At 40.5% G+C, this 16,658-nt stretch overlaps 1 protein-coding gene across 3 annotated transcripts; it reads right to left on the reverse strand.

The window, feature by feature from the left end:
* Positions 1-515: 515 nt before the first annotated feature.
* morc2 (MORC family CW-type zinc finger 2) lies at positions 516-16,441 on the reverse strand. 3 transcript variants are annotated; one of them, XM_063489576.1, is made up of 29 exons: positions 16,345-16,441; positions 15,872-15,955; positions 15,610-15,764; positions 14,447-14,500; positions 14,298-14,332; positions 14,130-14,198; positions 13,925-14,015; positions 13,726-13,834; positions 9,953-10,112; positions 9,750-9,861; positions 9,081-9,206; positions 8,915-8,994; positions 8,747-8,829; positions 8,402-8,487; positions 8,062-8,202; positions 7,818-7,972; positions 7,312-7,440; positions 7,110-7,215; positions 5,565-5,697; positions 5,355-5,438; positions 3,828-4,079; positions 3,476-3,712; positions 2,842-2,955; positions 2,487-2,544; positions 2,260-2,398; positions 1,996-2,163; positions 1,802-1,895; positions 807-995; positions 516-701 (listed from the first exon to the last, which is right to left on the reverse strand). In XM_063489576.1, exons 3-29 carry the CDS (start codon positions 15,675-15,677, stop codon positions 633-635), a joined length of 3,141 nt encoding a protein of 1,046 aa, XP_063345646.1. In that variant the 5' UTR covers positions 15,678-15,764; positions 15,872-15,955; positions 16,345-16,441; the 3' UTR covers positions 516-632. The 3 variants fall into 3 exon arrangements, with proteins under 3 accessions (XP_063345646.1, XP_063345647.1, XP_063345648.1); XM_063489577.1 differs by having other exon boundaries at positions 15,872-15,958; XM_063489578.1 differs by lacking the exon at positions 2,842-2,955.
* Between the last annotated feature and the right edge of the window lie 217 nt (positions 16,442-16,658).

Genomic DNA, 16,658 nt, shown 5'->3' on the forward strand with positions numbered 1-16,658 from the left:
CATTTTTTTTCTTTCCCAAAATGAACACAGAACAGTCAAAGGTTAAATGAAGAAGGAATTTAAAGGAATAATAAATGTACTGATATAACCCAGTATGTAGCTCCTGTTTATGGATGGGGCACATCTCCCAAACATAAAAGATGAACCTGGTTTTCTGTCCAGGTTGGAGAACACTGATGTGTTTTTAGTGTACAAAAATAAAAATAACTGTTTAACTACAGGCTGCAGTACAGAACAGAGACGAGTTAAGCCCAAGTCTTTAGTGTGAAAATGTCACCTGACAATGGACCAAAATGAAGAAATGTAGTTTGTCACAACAACAGTTGACTATATAAAAGAGCATATGCCGCAATAAACATACAAATTATTTAACAGCTCAACCAGGATAGCATGTTTTAAACATAGATTAACAGATGTAAGAGGGTAATAAAAAGGGACAAAATAAAACCACAGGCCCAGAGGCAATCGACAGTGAGAACCTAAAAATACAAACCGGTTACAAACTGATTCAACACATGGAGGGATTAATGAAAACAAACCCCAAATATTCACACATGAGAGTGGGTCCGTGGAGACTTGAAATGATGACCAGTCTGTTAATGTTCACATCTTTCATTTGATTTTGATTTTCTTTAATCACCCTTTGTAAGGAGGTCTTCTATGTAAGCATCAAGTTCATCATCTGTGTTTATGTCAATATCCTGTGGGAGGAAAAAAGGCACGATAATCACTCACTTTCTGCAAAGGTGGGGTTTATCAACAATGTGCACATGATTGAGGAGCACAGATTAAGAAAGAAGTGTTACCTCTTGTACTTTCTGCAGAAGGGCCACAATGTTTGTTCGGAGTTTCTGTAATTTCTCGTCTGCCTCCTTTAGTTTGAGCTCAGTGTTGTTGTTTTTCTCCTCCACAGCTTTGGCCCTGGCATCAGCTCTGCTCTGGTATGAATTACACAATGACTGCAGGCCCGATTCATACTGCTGGAAATACTCTTTCTATATGCAGGAGGAAAAAAAACAAAAACAAATCAGTGGGAGAATTCAACAGAATTGGCAAGAAAACACAGCAGTTAACATCTTCACTTATAATTTCAATGTTAATTTATGCACTATTGCCATTGTTAAATAACTAGATAGTTATTTAACAAGTTTTTTTTTTTTCCATGTAGTTTCATCTCACACTAAAAGATCAAACTATTATCCATCTAGTTTCTGGCACTTATCCAGCAAACTAAGCAGAGATGACCAGCCCTAACTCCCTGGCCAACTCCTCCAGCTGGTCTTGTGAAACACAGAGGCATTCCCAAGCTGCAGCGGAACCCTGCACACTGCAGCAGAAGATCATTTTCACTACAATCTAATTTTTCCATCAGACTTGTGGACACTGATGTGGTGTCAGTGTCTTTTTCACTGGTGTGAAAAAGTCTGGCTCAAGTGTCAAAGACGGTGGTAGGTAAGTAGACTGAGCAGACATTTTGGGTTCCCAAAGATGGTCAATTCATTTACAGTGACCTCCATCAATTTGAAACTTGGTGGGAACAGATCAACCAGTAAATTCAGTTCTACTTTCACCCTTTCTTCATCACGCAAGACTGATACAACAAGCACATGATCCCAGCTGCCATAGGGCGAGAGGTATGGTGAATACAGAAACAGACAACATTCACATTCATATTTCTTTTTGCTGTGTTATTTAAGCTTCTTTTTCTTGCATCTTTCTGCTTAAATTTAGCATTCTGCTTTTGCTTATCTGTCACAAGATAGAAGAAGTTGCTCTATAAATAAAGCTTTTATTATCTCACCAAAGGAAAGGCAACCAGCTCCTCGGCTGTCATGCTATTAACATCGTCCTTTGGGATCCGAAAAGCAGGAGGAAAGAAGTAACGCAGCATTGTTCTAGAAACATCAAGAGCACAGTAAACACACAGCAGTTACGAGAGTTACAAGACTTCAATAAAGAGTGATAACAACATTGTAACCATTGTAACCAGCTCACCTCAACATGGTGACCAGGCTGTCAGTCACCTCTCGGCTGGTTCCTGGCTGAGTAGTGTCTGGCTCCATGGGTGCCGGACCCTTCTCGGTCTCCTGCTGGGTGTCAGGTGTCTGAGAGATTGGAGATGGTGGTCGCATCAGCCGGACTTCATCGCTACCCTTAAATACCCTTTACAGAGAGATACATACATGTATAAGATTTGAATCACCTGCCATGTCATCAAAACATCTTCAGAAGGCAACATTCACACAGACTGCATCTTACCATCGATCTTTAGGGGTGGACCGAGGTACATAGTCAAATTTAACTTTCCAGCGAACACTTTGTTTATTCGCCTCAACAGCGATGACTTTGCCCGTATACCACTCCTTATTCACACGTACTTCGACCAGCAGACCCTTATCTGGAGAAGAAAATGCAAAATATAGAAAATACTAATTTTCCAGTTCTGTATTTGATTCACATCAGTAGAGAGTGGACCATCATCTCACCTTTCTGAGCATTTTTAGTGTCGTTTTCTGGTTCCTGTTGTAGAGCTTTATCAGGTGCCTGTAAAAATACAAACAAAATATGACCACAACAGTTTGAGAAATCACTGAAAAGGCAGTCGGGTTAGATACAATCTTCAACAACTTAGTTAGAGGTTGAAATGAATGGCATGCTTGGTTATAAAGAAACTGTTATATATTAATAAAATGATTGGTTTTGTTTTGAAAGAACCGTTAATCTATCACTACACTATATATATGAGCTGAAAAAGTAAGTGTTGATTGTTAGAAGTTGTGAGAGCAGCAGGCAGCCCAGCTTGATTCGACAGTAGAAGAGAGAGGGACCCAATAAAGCTACCTTTTCTTTAGCCCCGTGTGTAGAAATGGATTTAGGGGCAGAGGATGGTGTTGTTGGTGCCTGCCGTGTAGAGGCAGACACTCCTTTCTTCTCAAGTTGAGAGTGTGTTTTAACCTGCAAGGTCAATAGCAAAGGGGTTCTGATCGGAGGTTCAGCAACCTGATGGACCACCCAGGTATGTCCATATTCCCTTAGTGTCTTAAGCAGAAGTCTAAGATACTTTAATTGCAGCTACGTTGTGTTCAGACACCATAAAGTAAGCGAGCAGTATGAGCAAAGCTTTGCTCCAATAAGCAGCTAATTAATTTAAAACTGACAGACTTTACCTGAATTAATGCCGATATTATAATAATGTTGAGCATACAATCACTTCCTAGTCCATTCATTACCTTATCCACATCCTGAAATTTATTTCTCATAAAGCAAAAGCGGGAAAATGCGAGCAAAAGCAAAAGTCCTTTGAGCAAGCTGCACGCTGAACACGCAGGATTAAGGTTTCTGCAGAATTACTACTGCTCTCATTTCCCAGCCCAGGTTAATCATCTTGTTTTGATGTGCAGTTGTTTTTCAGAGCTGTAATACATTTTCAGCAGAGTTACAAATCTGCACTATAGTTTTTGCCTCTGTTCTTTACCTCATCCAACTTTCCACGTTTGGGAGGTGGGGCCTTCTCTACGACTTTGCCACGGTTAGTGGCAGCTGCAGCCATCTTGGATTTTTTTGTCTGTGGTTCTTCTTCACTCTCCTCGCTGCCTTCTTCTTCTTCCTCCTCCTCCTCTTCTTCTTCTTCTTCCTCACTCTCCTCCTGCTCTATTATTCTCTTGCGCTGTCCAGCAGCTGCTGGTTTGGCAGGTGAAGCTTTGGCGGATGCCTATATGAGGAGACAGCTTTCAGTATTTTACACTGCTTTATGGTAGGATTTGTACATGAAGCCATATGAAATACTTTTCCAAAAAACCTTTTCTTGAATCAAACCTGTAACGTACCCGTGAGCTGCGGCTGGGTGGAGGTGTTTTGGCAGTAGCTTTGGGAACAGGTTTTGCTGCAGATGGAGGAGGTTTTGCTGCAGCTCTGGACCTGGATGGCTCAACCTTTGGTGGAGTTGGTGTTATGGCTGATGTTCGGGTGGGCCGCTGAGAAGCACTACGTCCTGGTGGGGCACTTGGGGCATTTTTGAGGTGAGCTGGGAGTGGTGGGGAGCGTGGGCGTGCAACAGACCTTTCAGAAGACCTGGTTGCCTGAATTGTTAACGTGAAAGGACACAAAACTAGTATTTGAGTATGATAATGAATACATTTAAACAAAGAGAAAAAAAAGAAGGAAAAAAAGGATCACCATCAACAGCAGTGTTTGTCTTTAGTGTGACCCCTTTACAGTGGAATTAAACTGTATAAGACTGAACATACAAAACTCCTTTTTTACATTTTCAGTTCATAATTACATAGAAAAAAAACATACAGTTCAACACAGAAACAAAATTCAAAAATAAATCTGTACCAAGGATTGAACTCTTTGGTCTGAATGCCAAGTGTCATGTCAGGAGGAAACCAGGAACTGCTGTATGGATGGCCAGTACCATCCCTACAGTACCATCCCTACAGTGAATCGTGGTGATGGCAGCATCATGCTGTGTGGATATTTTTTGGCAGGAGAAAATCGGAGATGAGTCAGAGTCTTGGGAATGCAGTGACATAAAAGAAATCCTTGAGGATAACCTGCCCCAGAGAGCTCTGGACCTCGGACTGGGGCGAAGGTTCATCTTCCAACAGGACAACGGCTCTAAGCACACAACTAAGCTAACAAAGCAGAGGCTCCATGACCACTCTGTGAATGTCCTTGAGTGGCCCAGCCAGAGCTCAGATTTAAACTATATTGAACATCTCTGAAAGGATCTGAAAATACCTGTGTACTGATGCTCCCCATCCAACCTGATGGAGCTTGAGAGGTTATACAAAGAAAAATGGAAAAAAACTCCCTAAAGATAGAAGTGCCAAGCTTGAAGCATCAAACTCAAAAAGTCTTATGGCTGTAATTACTGCCAAAGGTGCTTCAACAAGACAATAACTAAAGTCTGTAAATATTTACTTTTTTCACGTTGTATTTATGGGTTATTGTGAGTAGAATTTTGAGGTAAAATATAATTGAATCCATTTTGGAATAAGTCTATAGCACGACAAAATGTGGAATACGTGAGGTGCTATGAATACTTTCTGGATATAATGTACCTGTGATGTTAAAAAAATAAAATATATCTACAGATAGATATAGATATATATCTATAGATAGATAGATAGATAGATAGATAATAGAATAGAAGTTTCTTCTTTTATCATTTTCTAATGATTAAGTTTTTTCTTTAATAGCAAATCTCATTCAACTACTTTGGTAGTTTTCCTGTTATTCCTCATACGTGCAGTGATATTAAAATCAGAAATACATATAGGATATGCCGAGAGTTAACTAGTAGAAAAAGACAAGAAGAACGGTACAGGGAGTTTTTTGTTTGTTTTTACCTGAGAGGAACTCTCTGTTGGTTTCATGCTAACCTCCAATGGGAGCTTTCTTACATCTGCCGCAGATTTGATGGTGCTGGTTTTCTGGCAGGGAACAAACAGAATATACTTATACTGTGGTGATAGACACAAAACAGAGAGATTTAAAAAAACAAAAAACAAACCAAACACAGACACAGAAACACAGACAGCAAGAGTTGGACAGGATACCTGCAAGGCCTCCAGCTTCTCCTGCTGCTGTTTGATTTTCTCTGCTATCTCTTTTTGTTTGTCTTCAGCTGTTGGCTTATCTTTCTTCAAAACACCAGATGGGAGATTCTGTTTCTGTTCAGGAGCGTCACATCTGAAAACAATTTCCAAACAATATATAACAATATATGAACAATTTATATAGAACATACAAAATATATTACCACACTAGTAGGTACTTTCTCATGGCATAAGCACTTCAGCTAATACATTATTCAAAGTTCTTTTGTTGTTGTTTTTTTGTGTATTGCTGCAGAATCTCCAACTTCCGGTTGGATTTGAACTCCTCTTAAGCACTATCAGTGCATAGGGTTTTTCTTATCACTAGAGAAACTGAGAGAGAAAAAAAAGTGGTATGCTAAATATACCCTGACATTTTGGTCACATTCGTGATTGCACAACAACCTCATCTGTAGGCACAAGAGGCACCTGTGGCAAAGGTGAAGCCACTGAAGATTTGCTATATTTACACTTATAACTGAAGTGTCATTTATAACATCGGCTATTTGGAGGATACCATCAGACACCATAAAATCCGTCTGAACATTTTGTGTGTTTAAAATATTTTTCACTGGACGAATTTGTGGCATTTTTTTTTTCGAACCAAGCTCGATTTTTCTAATCCGAATGAATAGATCTCACCAATCAGATCACTGCATTTGGTATCAAGCGCACTCATAGCTGAAATTGCGCACTGGTACTGAATCTACAATGATATGTAAATAATAATTACAATAATAATTTCACCTCGGAGAGCAAGATGCTGCTCTGGGGGTCAATCAGCTCTCTGAATTTATTTCTTTACCTCCTCAGATGTGGTCTGCTAACATAAGGTCAAATTGCCCCACTGACATCCTTTTACACATGTATGAAAGCCACAATATAGCTTCTACTCCTAGATCAAACCATTATATTCTTCCTGCTGCTGCTTTGTCATGAGAACTGAATGAACCCAGAATCTCTATTTAGGAACATCAGGACCAGCTCACCATTGCTTCATAACTACTTAATTTTTTTTCTTTCTTTCTCCAAATTCCTTTTCTTAGGGCAAATTTTCCACAAAAATGCAACACATTCAGTGTGTATATACGTTCAGATCCGTAAAATTAGGAATTTGTGTTGCTTTTTCGCAACGCGTTTAGTGTGTAACGGACTTTAGTTGTATTTGCCAAGTATCATCAATTTCTGTTAAGACCACGGCCCTCTCCTAAGTGGAGAACAAGATGATCTTTATAACATCCACTCAGTAGTTTAATGTCAGCTTTATTTATTTTAGTTGCTAAGATCATATCATCTCTGTGCTGCTGTAAATATTTCTGCTGCTCCTGAATAAAGTAACAATTCAGTTGTATAATTTCATTATAACTCTGTTCTAAATTATACTAAAAACAGTTTTTTAGCAATCAAAAATAACCAACAAGTTTAATTAGAAACTTGATAATCGTTTTGCTTAGTGAGATAAGATAAGAAAATGAAGTTATCTGAAAAAGCTCATTGTGTCAGTACCTGTCCTGAGTGCTGTCAGGGTTCATGAGACACACCCAACTGTCTGGGTAGCGTTTGTCCACTGCATCCATCTGGAAAGGCAGCGTTCTCCACTTTAAACATTTATCTTAAAAAAAAAAGAAGAAAAAGCATAATCAGAGAGTGAGTTTTCTGCAGGAAGCTGAGATACTGCATGTCCTCTAAATGTGTGTGCTCAATTTACCACACTGAATAGTAAGTGGTATCTCCATGGCACGGCGTCTCTTGTATCTCAACTCTGATGATGGAGGTGCAGACCAGCTGGCAGACAGATATCCAAACTCATCCCAGAACTTCACTATGCCTTTCTGTGCTGTATGACAAACACAGATGCAGATGTGAGATCAGTTGATACAGTTGCAAGTCATTTGCTATAATTAAAATAAGTTAAACCAAAGCTGTATTTTTATTTAGGGAAGGAACCCTTAATACAGCTAAAATGAAACTTATACTTCACCTCTGACTCAAACATTTCTCGATCCAATATCACAGGCAATATCACCTTAAAGCTCCAGCAGCTGGTAGATCAATAATAGTGATTACAACTGTATCTGAATTGTCTAACTTTCTAGCAGGATAATCTATTAATCATGGAACATGCTTAAAACTCCCAGGAGTATTGGTGGTATTTTTACTTGGAATTTGAGGTGCAGCAATAAACAGAACTCCAGCAACTTCAGGGAAGCTTACCGATGTTTGTGTCCTTCCAGTACTGAGCCAGATGCTCCCCCATGGATTTTAGTAAATGTCGATACTCTTTAGCATCCGCAAAGTCTTGCTTGTTGTGAGTAGGCTCTAGAACTAAATATGGGACATCCACTACTCCAACTACACCACCACATGCCCTAAGACACATGAACCAAATAGTTTAAAATTACAACTTAATCACTTGCTCATTTCCTGCCATTTTTCACTTTTAGTGCATTTTACTTACATGCCTCCCTCCAGTTGAGGACCAGTCTTTTCATACATCTTAATGAGACGAGAGCAGTTGTACACAAACATCCCATCCAGGTCCCTCTGTTCAATGTTCACTCCAAATATAAAATTCAGCTCCTTGGGCTCCTTTAATGCTCTGAAGAACAAGGAAAAAACGTAGATTGGTAAGAAATACATTCACATAAAATTTAGATGCCAAATAATTTGGTCGGCAAACAAAATTAATGTACAAATCTTATTTTGAGGCATTTTTTAATATACATTTCCAGCCAAACAAAGGATCAGAATTTTAACAGCCTACTATCTATAAGGTTTGCCATTTTTGTTAATCATACTTTTGTTTGGCTTCAAGAATCCTTTTTTTCATGTCAGCATCCCTTCGCAGCATCATGGCTGTATCTTGAACTTTTCTCAAAATTGCCTGATGGAGAAAAAGGAGGGAGACAAAGAAGAAATTTAATGTCATCATTTTTTGGTTGTGAATCAACCACTGAATCATGTCAAAGTACACCTTTTCTCAAATTTCCCTGTTTCTTTAATAATTTGACATATGTAAAACACTTTGATGTGTTTGTCATTAACTGTTGCTATATAACTAAACTTGCTTTGCCCAAAACCCGTTTTACATAAACTCTACACATCTGCACTTGACAATTAACCAAAGGTTTTCCTTAGCTTACCCGGGAGTCTTTTGATAGGTCCTCTCCTAATCTGGCCTCCAAAGCCATGCGTTTACTCTCCGCCTCTCTGGCCTTCTCCTCCGCTGAAATATACACCACATATTATTCTCAAGTGAACTAAAGCTAAAGCAAACTTAAATTAGCAGGATTAATAACCCACTATCTCACCAATCTTTGCAAGATGATCAGCTTTCTTAACTTCTTGCTCAGCACGGGTCTTGAACCGAGTTGATGAGTATTTATAACACCTTTAAATAAATCAGAAAGTCCAATCAAAGAGTGAACACTGGAATAAACAAGTTACAGATAGTCCATATGTGCGTTACTGTATTACCTTGGTTTATAAAGACAACACGAAAGTCTCTTAGTCCTGACTTTATGACCCTGGATAAAAATCCTCATGCGTGGGTCAATGTACAAAACAGCAGCGTACGCCCTGAACGATCTTCTCTCTGGCTTCCTGTGAACAAGAAGTGGTGCATTAGACATGCTGTCATCAAACTATTTTTACTGCTTTATGGTTTTCTGCCTCCTCCAACTAGTCAACTTGCAGTTGCATCCATATCTGTGCAAACTTCAGGGCTCTACCCTTAAACAATGATAAGTGGGATTGCTCACAATAAGCTGAATCACTAATAGCTTGCCAATAAAGATACCCAACTCAACTTAATATTTTAAATTAATATTATAAATTCATATGCTAATGCCATAGAGATCCCTTGCTATCCCCTGTGGATAAACAACACCCCCCAGCACAATCAGCAATTATTCGTGAAAAGAAGTCACTACAAACATTTTGATTTCGAAATTTGATCACCATTAAGTTTGAGTTCATCCTTGAGTCCAGCTGGACATTTAATGAAATTTTAAACTGGTTTGTGATACTGAAGTCAAAAAAAACATGAGATCAGTGTTTGGTCACATTAACCACCAAAATCATATCAGTTTATCTGTGAGCCACAATAATAATGACATCATAACTAACAGTAACAACTATACTTACACTCCTTCAGCAGGTGTCCCAGCCATCAGTATGTCCTGGTGGTCTGTCTCTACATCCAGCTCTGGTTCTCCATTGTCCATCAGCTTCAAATTATAGATTATCACTAGCGTTCCTATGGATAATATAAAATACCACACCAAAAGTAAGTAACAACATGTCAATTTGTCAGCTCTTCACATAGTGATGCACATTTAAATGCTTACCGCTGTTGCCTTCTATTTTGTTGAACTGCTCCATCAGCTGCTTTTCATTTTTAAAAGGTGAGTATTTGAAGATCAGTTCGGTCTCTATGGCGTACTTTTCTGGATCAGACGTCAGCGGCTCCTTGGTCTTCAGATCCCAGGAAGGAAGAGGCACTATCACCTGTAGAGGGAGGGGGATGAAAACCCTAAGTAACCCAGAGCAGTTAGCTTTCCACATGTTTTGGAATCTGACAAATGTGACCTTAAATCAGTTTGCTGGAGAGCCACATGGTTTACATTCCACAACATGCTGGGTAAATAAATCCCCAAATGACAAACTACACACATATTATGACATATTACACCATGCCCTTATTTGTTTAACAAAAACTAAGGCAAAATGCAGAAGCACTGTCTACTCCGATTTTAGAGCCAACTTTCAGCATTTCAATCAGGCTGAGGTCTGAACTTTGACTGGACCCTTCCAACACTTTGATTTGTTTCCTTTTTTTTTTGTCATCTGATTGTAGATTTGCTGCCATGCTTGGGATCAATATCGTGTTAAACGACCCAGTTTCAACCAAGCTTTATTTTTTGGAAAGATGACCCTAGAATACTTTGGTACACAGAGGTCACCTCAATGAGCCCGAGGCACTCAGGTTCTGTTGCTAGAAGACAAGCCCAAATCATCACCCCTCCACCACTGTGCTACGAAGTTATGAGATCTTTGTGCTGATATGCTGCATTTGGTTTTCATTTGGTACTGTGTATTATGGTCCAACATCTCCACTTTGCTCTTGTCTATCCCAATGATATTGTTTTGTAAGACTCGTGGTTTCAGATGTAAATGTGCAAATCTAATCTGAGCTGCAATGTTTATTTGTTTTGTTTTGTTTTAAGAGAAAGGAAGCTTTGTCCTGGTATCTCTTTCAAACGGGTCATACTTATTTTGTCTTCGTCTAATTGTCTGGTCATGAACTTTAACATACTCAGAATCTGAGATGCCCCTCCCTTCTTTTCCTCCCCATCCCCGGCTGCCTCCCTCTTCCCGCTCCACCACACCCACCCACACAGGTAGGGCCTTGGGGTGCGGGTGTGTCACCAGGGTGCAGGGGAGGCATTCCCCCCCCTCTGTCCCCTTCTGGCCACCTGTGCCCAATTTTATTCCACAACTTAGACATCCACATTATTCACACTCTCATAACACACACACATATATATAGGGCCTTGAGGGTGACCACGTTAACGGCGTCCAGTGGACGGTCTGTGTATTCAACCCTACCTCTGGCGCCGGTGCCCACCTCTCAATTTTAAATCCATGTAGACATTGAGGGTTCTCGGGAGGGGCCGTGCTAACACCTGCTGCTCTCTGGCAGCAGCACCATGCCCTCCCTTGTTTTAAATGCACTTTAGAACAACACGCAGCAACACTACACATGAGAGGGAGGAGGGAGGTATGGGGTCTTCACACACCCCCGTTCTCTGCTAGCCATCAGGGCGGGGGACTGGGAGGTGGTGTTGGCTGTCCGATTGGCCTCCCTGCTGCTGCGGAGCCTGGGGCGGTCTGCTTGCCTCCACCCCGGGGGAAAGGGTCACATCTCTTGGGTCTGGGTGCCGTTTCCCCCTCTGGGGGTGAGGGTACCTGGACCCGGGGTATAGAGTATGTTTGGGGAGTATGATTGTGTGTACATGTCCATGTATGTCTATCCCTACGTTGGGTGAGTGCTGAGTGTTTGTATATGTGTGCATGAGGGTGGGAAAGCATGTTTGTGTCTGTGTGTGCCTGTTTGTCTGTGTCTATATGTCAGGTCGGGTCTTAGACTCCACCTCCCTTGGAACTCCCAGGCCCTCCAAAGTGTGGAGGCCTATCTCCCCTCACCGCACTCCCTGCCGGTAACTGATGCCCTCAGGGGTTGGTGCATTGGTGGTTCTTGGTGTCCGGGGCTGGGCGCTCAGGTATGCACCAGCTCACTCCCGGTGGCTACTTGGCGGGGCCTGGTGCCTGTCGCTCGGTCAGGCCTCTTCCGGGGCAAAGGGGGCCCTCGGGCCTCTGGCCTCGGGGCCTGCAACTCGGTTCACTCTGGCACAGCTGGTTGCCGGCAGAGCCGGCGGGCACGCCGGTGCAGCCCCCTCTGGCTTCTGCTCCGTGGCTACTGGGTGACCCCTCGTCTGGGGATCTCCTCAGCCCTTCCCAGGAGGGTGGCACGGATGCCCCTCCGGTGGTACTCCTTGGGCTCTCGCACTCTGGGGCCTCTGGATGTCTGGAGCCTGGATCTCCTCCATGCCTGCTTCATGCCCTGGGGGACGGGGCTATGGCCCTCCACACCCTCTAGCAGACCATTACATGGAGAAACCTTTTGTATACAAGCGCGCTGATCCACACAGGTGTTCATTGTTCGTAGACATAAACTACACCTTTCTTAGCTGCTACTTCAAAGCACATTGTGCGCTGTCTGTCCTGCGTGCTGCACAACAACATTCAATATTTAGTATTTACTGCTGTTCACACTTAGCTAGATTAACGTGATGGTGTTGTGTTTAGTATGTTGCTTTGTTTTGGGTTTTTTTGCTTGTTTTCTCTTCTTTTTCTCTCAACAGGTGATCCAGGAGATTTTTTTTTCTCTTTGTCTTTGTAAGTGCCCTTTCTCACTGTCCCTTTTCCCTTCTGTTTTTCTTTTCCTTCCTCTCTTTCTTTCTCCCTTTCCTATCCCCCAGTCATGTCTGTCCCATCTGTAACAACTGAAAATAAAATAAATAATAACAACAAAGTTTGATCAAATGGACCAATACGGCAATGCCATGATGATCCATTTGGCAAAATAAATCCATTTGGTATCCTTGTTGGTCTTCAGACAACAATTCTGACGGCTAAAGAACCAAATGGGACAGACATAAAAAAAAATTAAAAAAAAGAATCTGAGATGTAGCTCTTGGTTTGGTTTTTGTTTTGCAATTTCTGAGGATTTCATAGTCTGACCTTGGTTGCAGTGTAGTTAGTTTCTCACACACTGCTTCTGCATTTTTGCTTAGTTTTTTTTTTGTTTGTTTTTTTTAAACAGTGTAATGTAACATGTGTTCAATGTCATATCATATAAGTGCCTTGAGGCGACTTTTGTTGTGATTTGGTGCTGTGTAAATAAAATTTAATTGAATATCAGATGAACATGTTTTGCCCATCTGAGGTTTTATTTAGCTAATTTTACGACCGATTGATTTTTTTATTATGTCCTGATGCACAAAACTTTACAAATGAAAGAGTGTATCCTTTCTTTTTCACATAAATGTAGATCACATTTTTACATCCAAATCAATTATATACAAAAATGTATCACTGAGCCACAATTAGTAATCATTTCATCCGTTGTTCCAATCTTCCATTAGGCCTTGATTTATTCTATAAGATACAAGATTGTTGATATGACTGTGATAACCTTTGGTGTTTTAAATTTATTTAGAAGTTATCTAAATTTTAATATTACACAATTTGCATTTTGCAGTGCTGTCAGTTTTTGTTCCATTCTTTGTATTTGTCCAGGGATTTACAGCATTATTCAAGTAGGCTGCTGTAAAATTTCAACATGTTTCTGAACTGAGCAGAGAGCACAGAGTACTGTTCATACGGACTGAAAGCATCTAATGATGGAGGACATCACCAACACACACACACAAGCATGAACACACAGGTGTGAGTATCTAAACACATATTCAAAGTACACTTTGAAATGAATGTGTGGTGAGTGGCTAAAGCATATCTAACAAAACTCGTCTCTAAGCGTTTCATGACTGCCACTGACCTCATCCAGACCCTCCTCTTCATGGAAAGTCCTCGACAGGAAGAGGCAAGTCAGTGTGTCGTTCTTTTTTGTGAACAAGATAAAGTCTTTTCCGATGCGCATAGAGCCCCTGTGGAAACACACAAACTTCGTAAATATGGAAATGCTGGTGTACCAACTTCGTGATCAATACCAGACAGGAACTGGAAAAACAACTCACGATTTCAGTCCGTTTCCATACTGGCCAATCTGAGTGGACTCAGGAGACCGTTTGTTTGACTTTCCAAACTGAATCACATGGGTTGTCTCACCTAAGAAAAAAGCAGTTTAAGGACACAAATTATACACTGTATGTAACCATGGGCCTACAAAAACAACAATAACCTTGCTTTAAATTTGCTCTTTGATCATTTAGTCACACTTACTTGGGTCCATCCCAGTACCATCATCCAGAAAACAAAGCATGTAGCCACCCCTCAGCTCTGTTTTTTTTTCTGTCACACAAGCAGGAAGTCAAAAGACAGATATCAAAAACAATGACTCACTGGATAAGTTTCAGTATATGAAATTGGATATTTTACTCTGAGGTCTACCTGTGTAGATGTCTATACGTGTGGCATTAGCATCTCTGTGAAAGAAATAAAATATATGAGATTTTCTAGATAACAGATATCAGGTTAATGCAAGTTTTCCCATACTCGATAATTTATTTAAAAATTGTGCTGTGAATCATAACAGGTACCTTGAATTGTCCACAAGTTCTGCCAAGGCTCCAAATAAGAACTCATGTGTTGTCCTAAGAGTTAGACCAAATATTCCATTAATAGAGTAAAAACTGACACGGGAAGCTCATTAGAGAACAAGGACACATGGGAGATGCTTGGTGACAGCATCTGAACTCCACAGATAGTCAACATATGATTATTATTCTGTTATAAAAACTGTCATTTCTCAAGTCTGCTGACACGTGTCAGCATGAAATGAAGAACTATCAGTTAAGCATGCATTTCCTGGTTAACTGTAAAACTATCTGCTCAGCTTCAATGACTGACTATCCACAGTAAACCTGACAGCTAACCACTTAAAATGAATTATCATTATAACAAAAAGAACAACAAAAGGGTGCTGCGACCTACTTTGAATATAAGCCACATATACGTTGAACATTACATACCACAGGAGCATATACCAAACTTGTCTTTTTTTTTCCTGAGTCATTACTGATCAAACTGAGTGATAAATGTCTGCAAGCAGCCAATATCACATGATTTTTTTGACAAGTAACTGAAGCAAGCACATTTAGCTTCATTGCAACATTTGTGATGTGTCTATACTCTGTTCTGAGCCTACACTGACAATTTCCCATATTATACACAAAGGCACTATCAAGTTCAGAAAATAAAAATAGCTGATTATATCTAACAAATTTGTTATAACGTTGATGTGGCAAACTGGCAAACAATTTTTTCCCCTTGTGACAATAAAGAAAATGCATAACAACAAAGAGCAAAAACAAAAAGAGTAAAAGAATGGTAGCATCAGCTATTAAAATAAACACCAGCATAGGTTTTGAATTGCGAATGCATACAGACAGAATGGAAAGTATTACTCATGGAAGGTAAAGTTGTTTTAAATATAAAATGACATGTAACAAAATGAGGGAAACGTGCTCTACTCGTCTTTCTGGACTATATCTTATTTTCTATTCAAAAAGCTATCGGGTTGTCGGAAGCATCAATAGAAACATTGCTGGGCATCTTGCAAAAATAAGTAGGTGATGTGAAGTGGTGCAGTGTATTGTGTGTAGGTGGTTGCTAAAGTTCTATCTTCAAGGCTAACTAGTTGTAACTCTGTGTATCGTGAAGTTCTTACGGACAAATTAATTCCAAAAAAGTTGGTACTTACGAATTTGTGTGCAGGTATTCAAAGGTGAGCTGAGCCCTGCTCAGGTTGCTGTAGCTAGAGTAGGCCATGGTCACTCACGATTGTTAACTAGGTACTTCCTGGTGACCTCCACGTCTTCTTGCTGACCGACCAAGCCCTAGTTCAGAGCTTTCATTCTAAAAAAGGAAAGAAAAGATCAAAAATACTGTTGATTTGCCTGCGTGTATCTTCAATCAATTCACTGACATAACGGAAATGACATGACATTAGCTAATGTTTATACCTTAGAACAAGTCAGAGGAGACACTCCTGCGTAATTACAAGTCACTCCGCAGGTGAAGGTACCAGCAAGTAACACGTGGGAGGCCTGCTGAGGAACAACAAAATGTTATGATTAGGCGAAAAGAGCGTCTTTAGGCACGGCTTGAGCAACGAAGACATTAACGTGCATTCGTTTGAGCAGAAGTCAGACCCTTGCCTCGCTGGGTTACTGTAAAATATGACTAAGTCATGTTTGGTTAAGAACATGACATCAACAGTTCAGACGTTTTGCTGCAACTGTTATTAACGGCATGCTAACATTAGCAGCTAGCCGACATTAGCGCAGGAATGTTTATGAGGAAACGGCAGCTAGCTAGCTTTACTGTGGGAAGATGAAGCTAACGTTAGCCGTATCAATTCCTTTCTGCCAGACGTTTTCAGATGACCTCGACTTTGCACGCTAATATAGTTAGTCCAAATACTTCATAACGTTACGTTTTGTTTTCCTTGACATAAAGCAATCCCCGAGGCCGCGAAGAATCCAACTACCATCAACGTCGATGGTTGGTTCTCTAGTTTCCCCTGATCTGCACTAATCCCGCCTCTATTTTTCGATAATCACCCAATAGCTGTGGACAATAGGAAGGCACCGCGTTATGATTCTAAACCATGATTGGAGGACATCTCGTTACGTAACAAAATAACATACCGGTGCACCAGTCTGCTGGCGCCTAGAGAGATCTTCAGAAGTTCATTGCGTTAAGCTCATAATCTATACTTTTGGGGCCATAAAATCAAAAGTATGCTCA

The sequence above is a fragment of the Pelmatolapia mariae genome, linkage group LG12, assembly GCF_036321145.2.
Source record: "Pelmatolapia mariae isolate MD_Pm_ZW linkage group LG12, Pm_UMD_F_2, whole genome shotgun sequence".
Lineage (NCBI taxonomy): Eukaryota > Metazoa > Chordata > Actinopteri > Cichliformes > Cichlidae > Pelmatolapia > Pelmatolapia mariae.

Coding starts and splice junctions, on each gene's coding strand:
- morc2 (XM_063489576.1), bottom strand. CDS start 15,677: ATGGCCTACTCTAGCTACAGCAACCTGAGCAGGGCTCAGCTCACCTTT. Junction 14,199..14,297: donor ACGTATAGACATCTACACAG/GTAGACCTCAGA, acceptor CTTGTGTGACAG/AAAAAAAAACAGAGCTGAGG. Junction 8,488..8,746: donor ACCTATCAAAAGACTCCCGG/GTAAGCTAAGGA, acceptor TTTCTCCATCAG/GCAATTTTGAGAAAAGTTCA.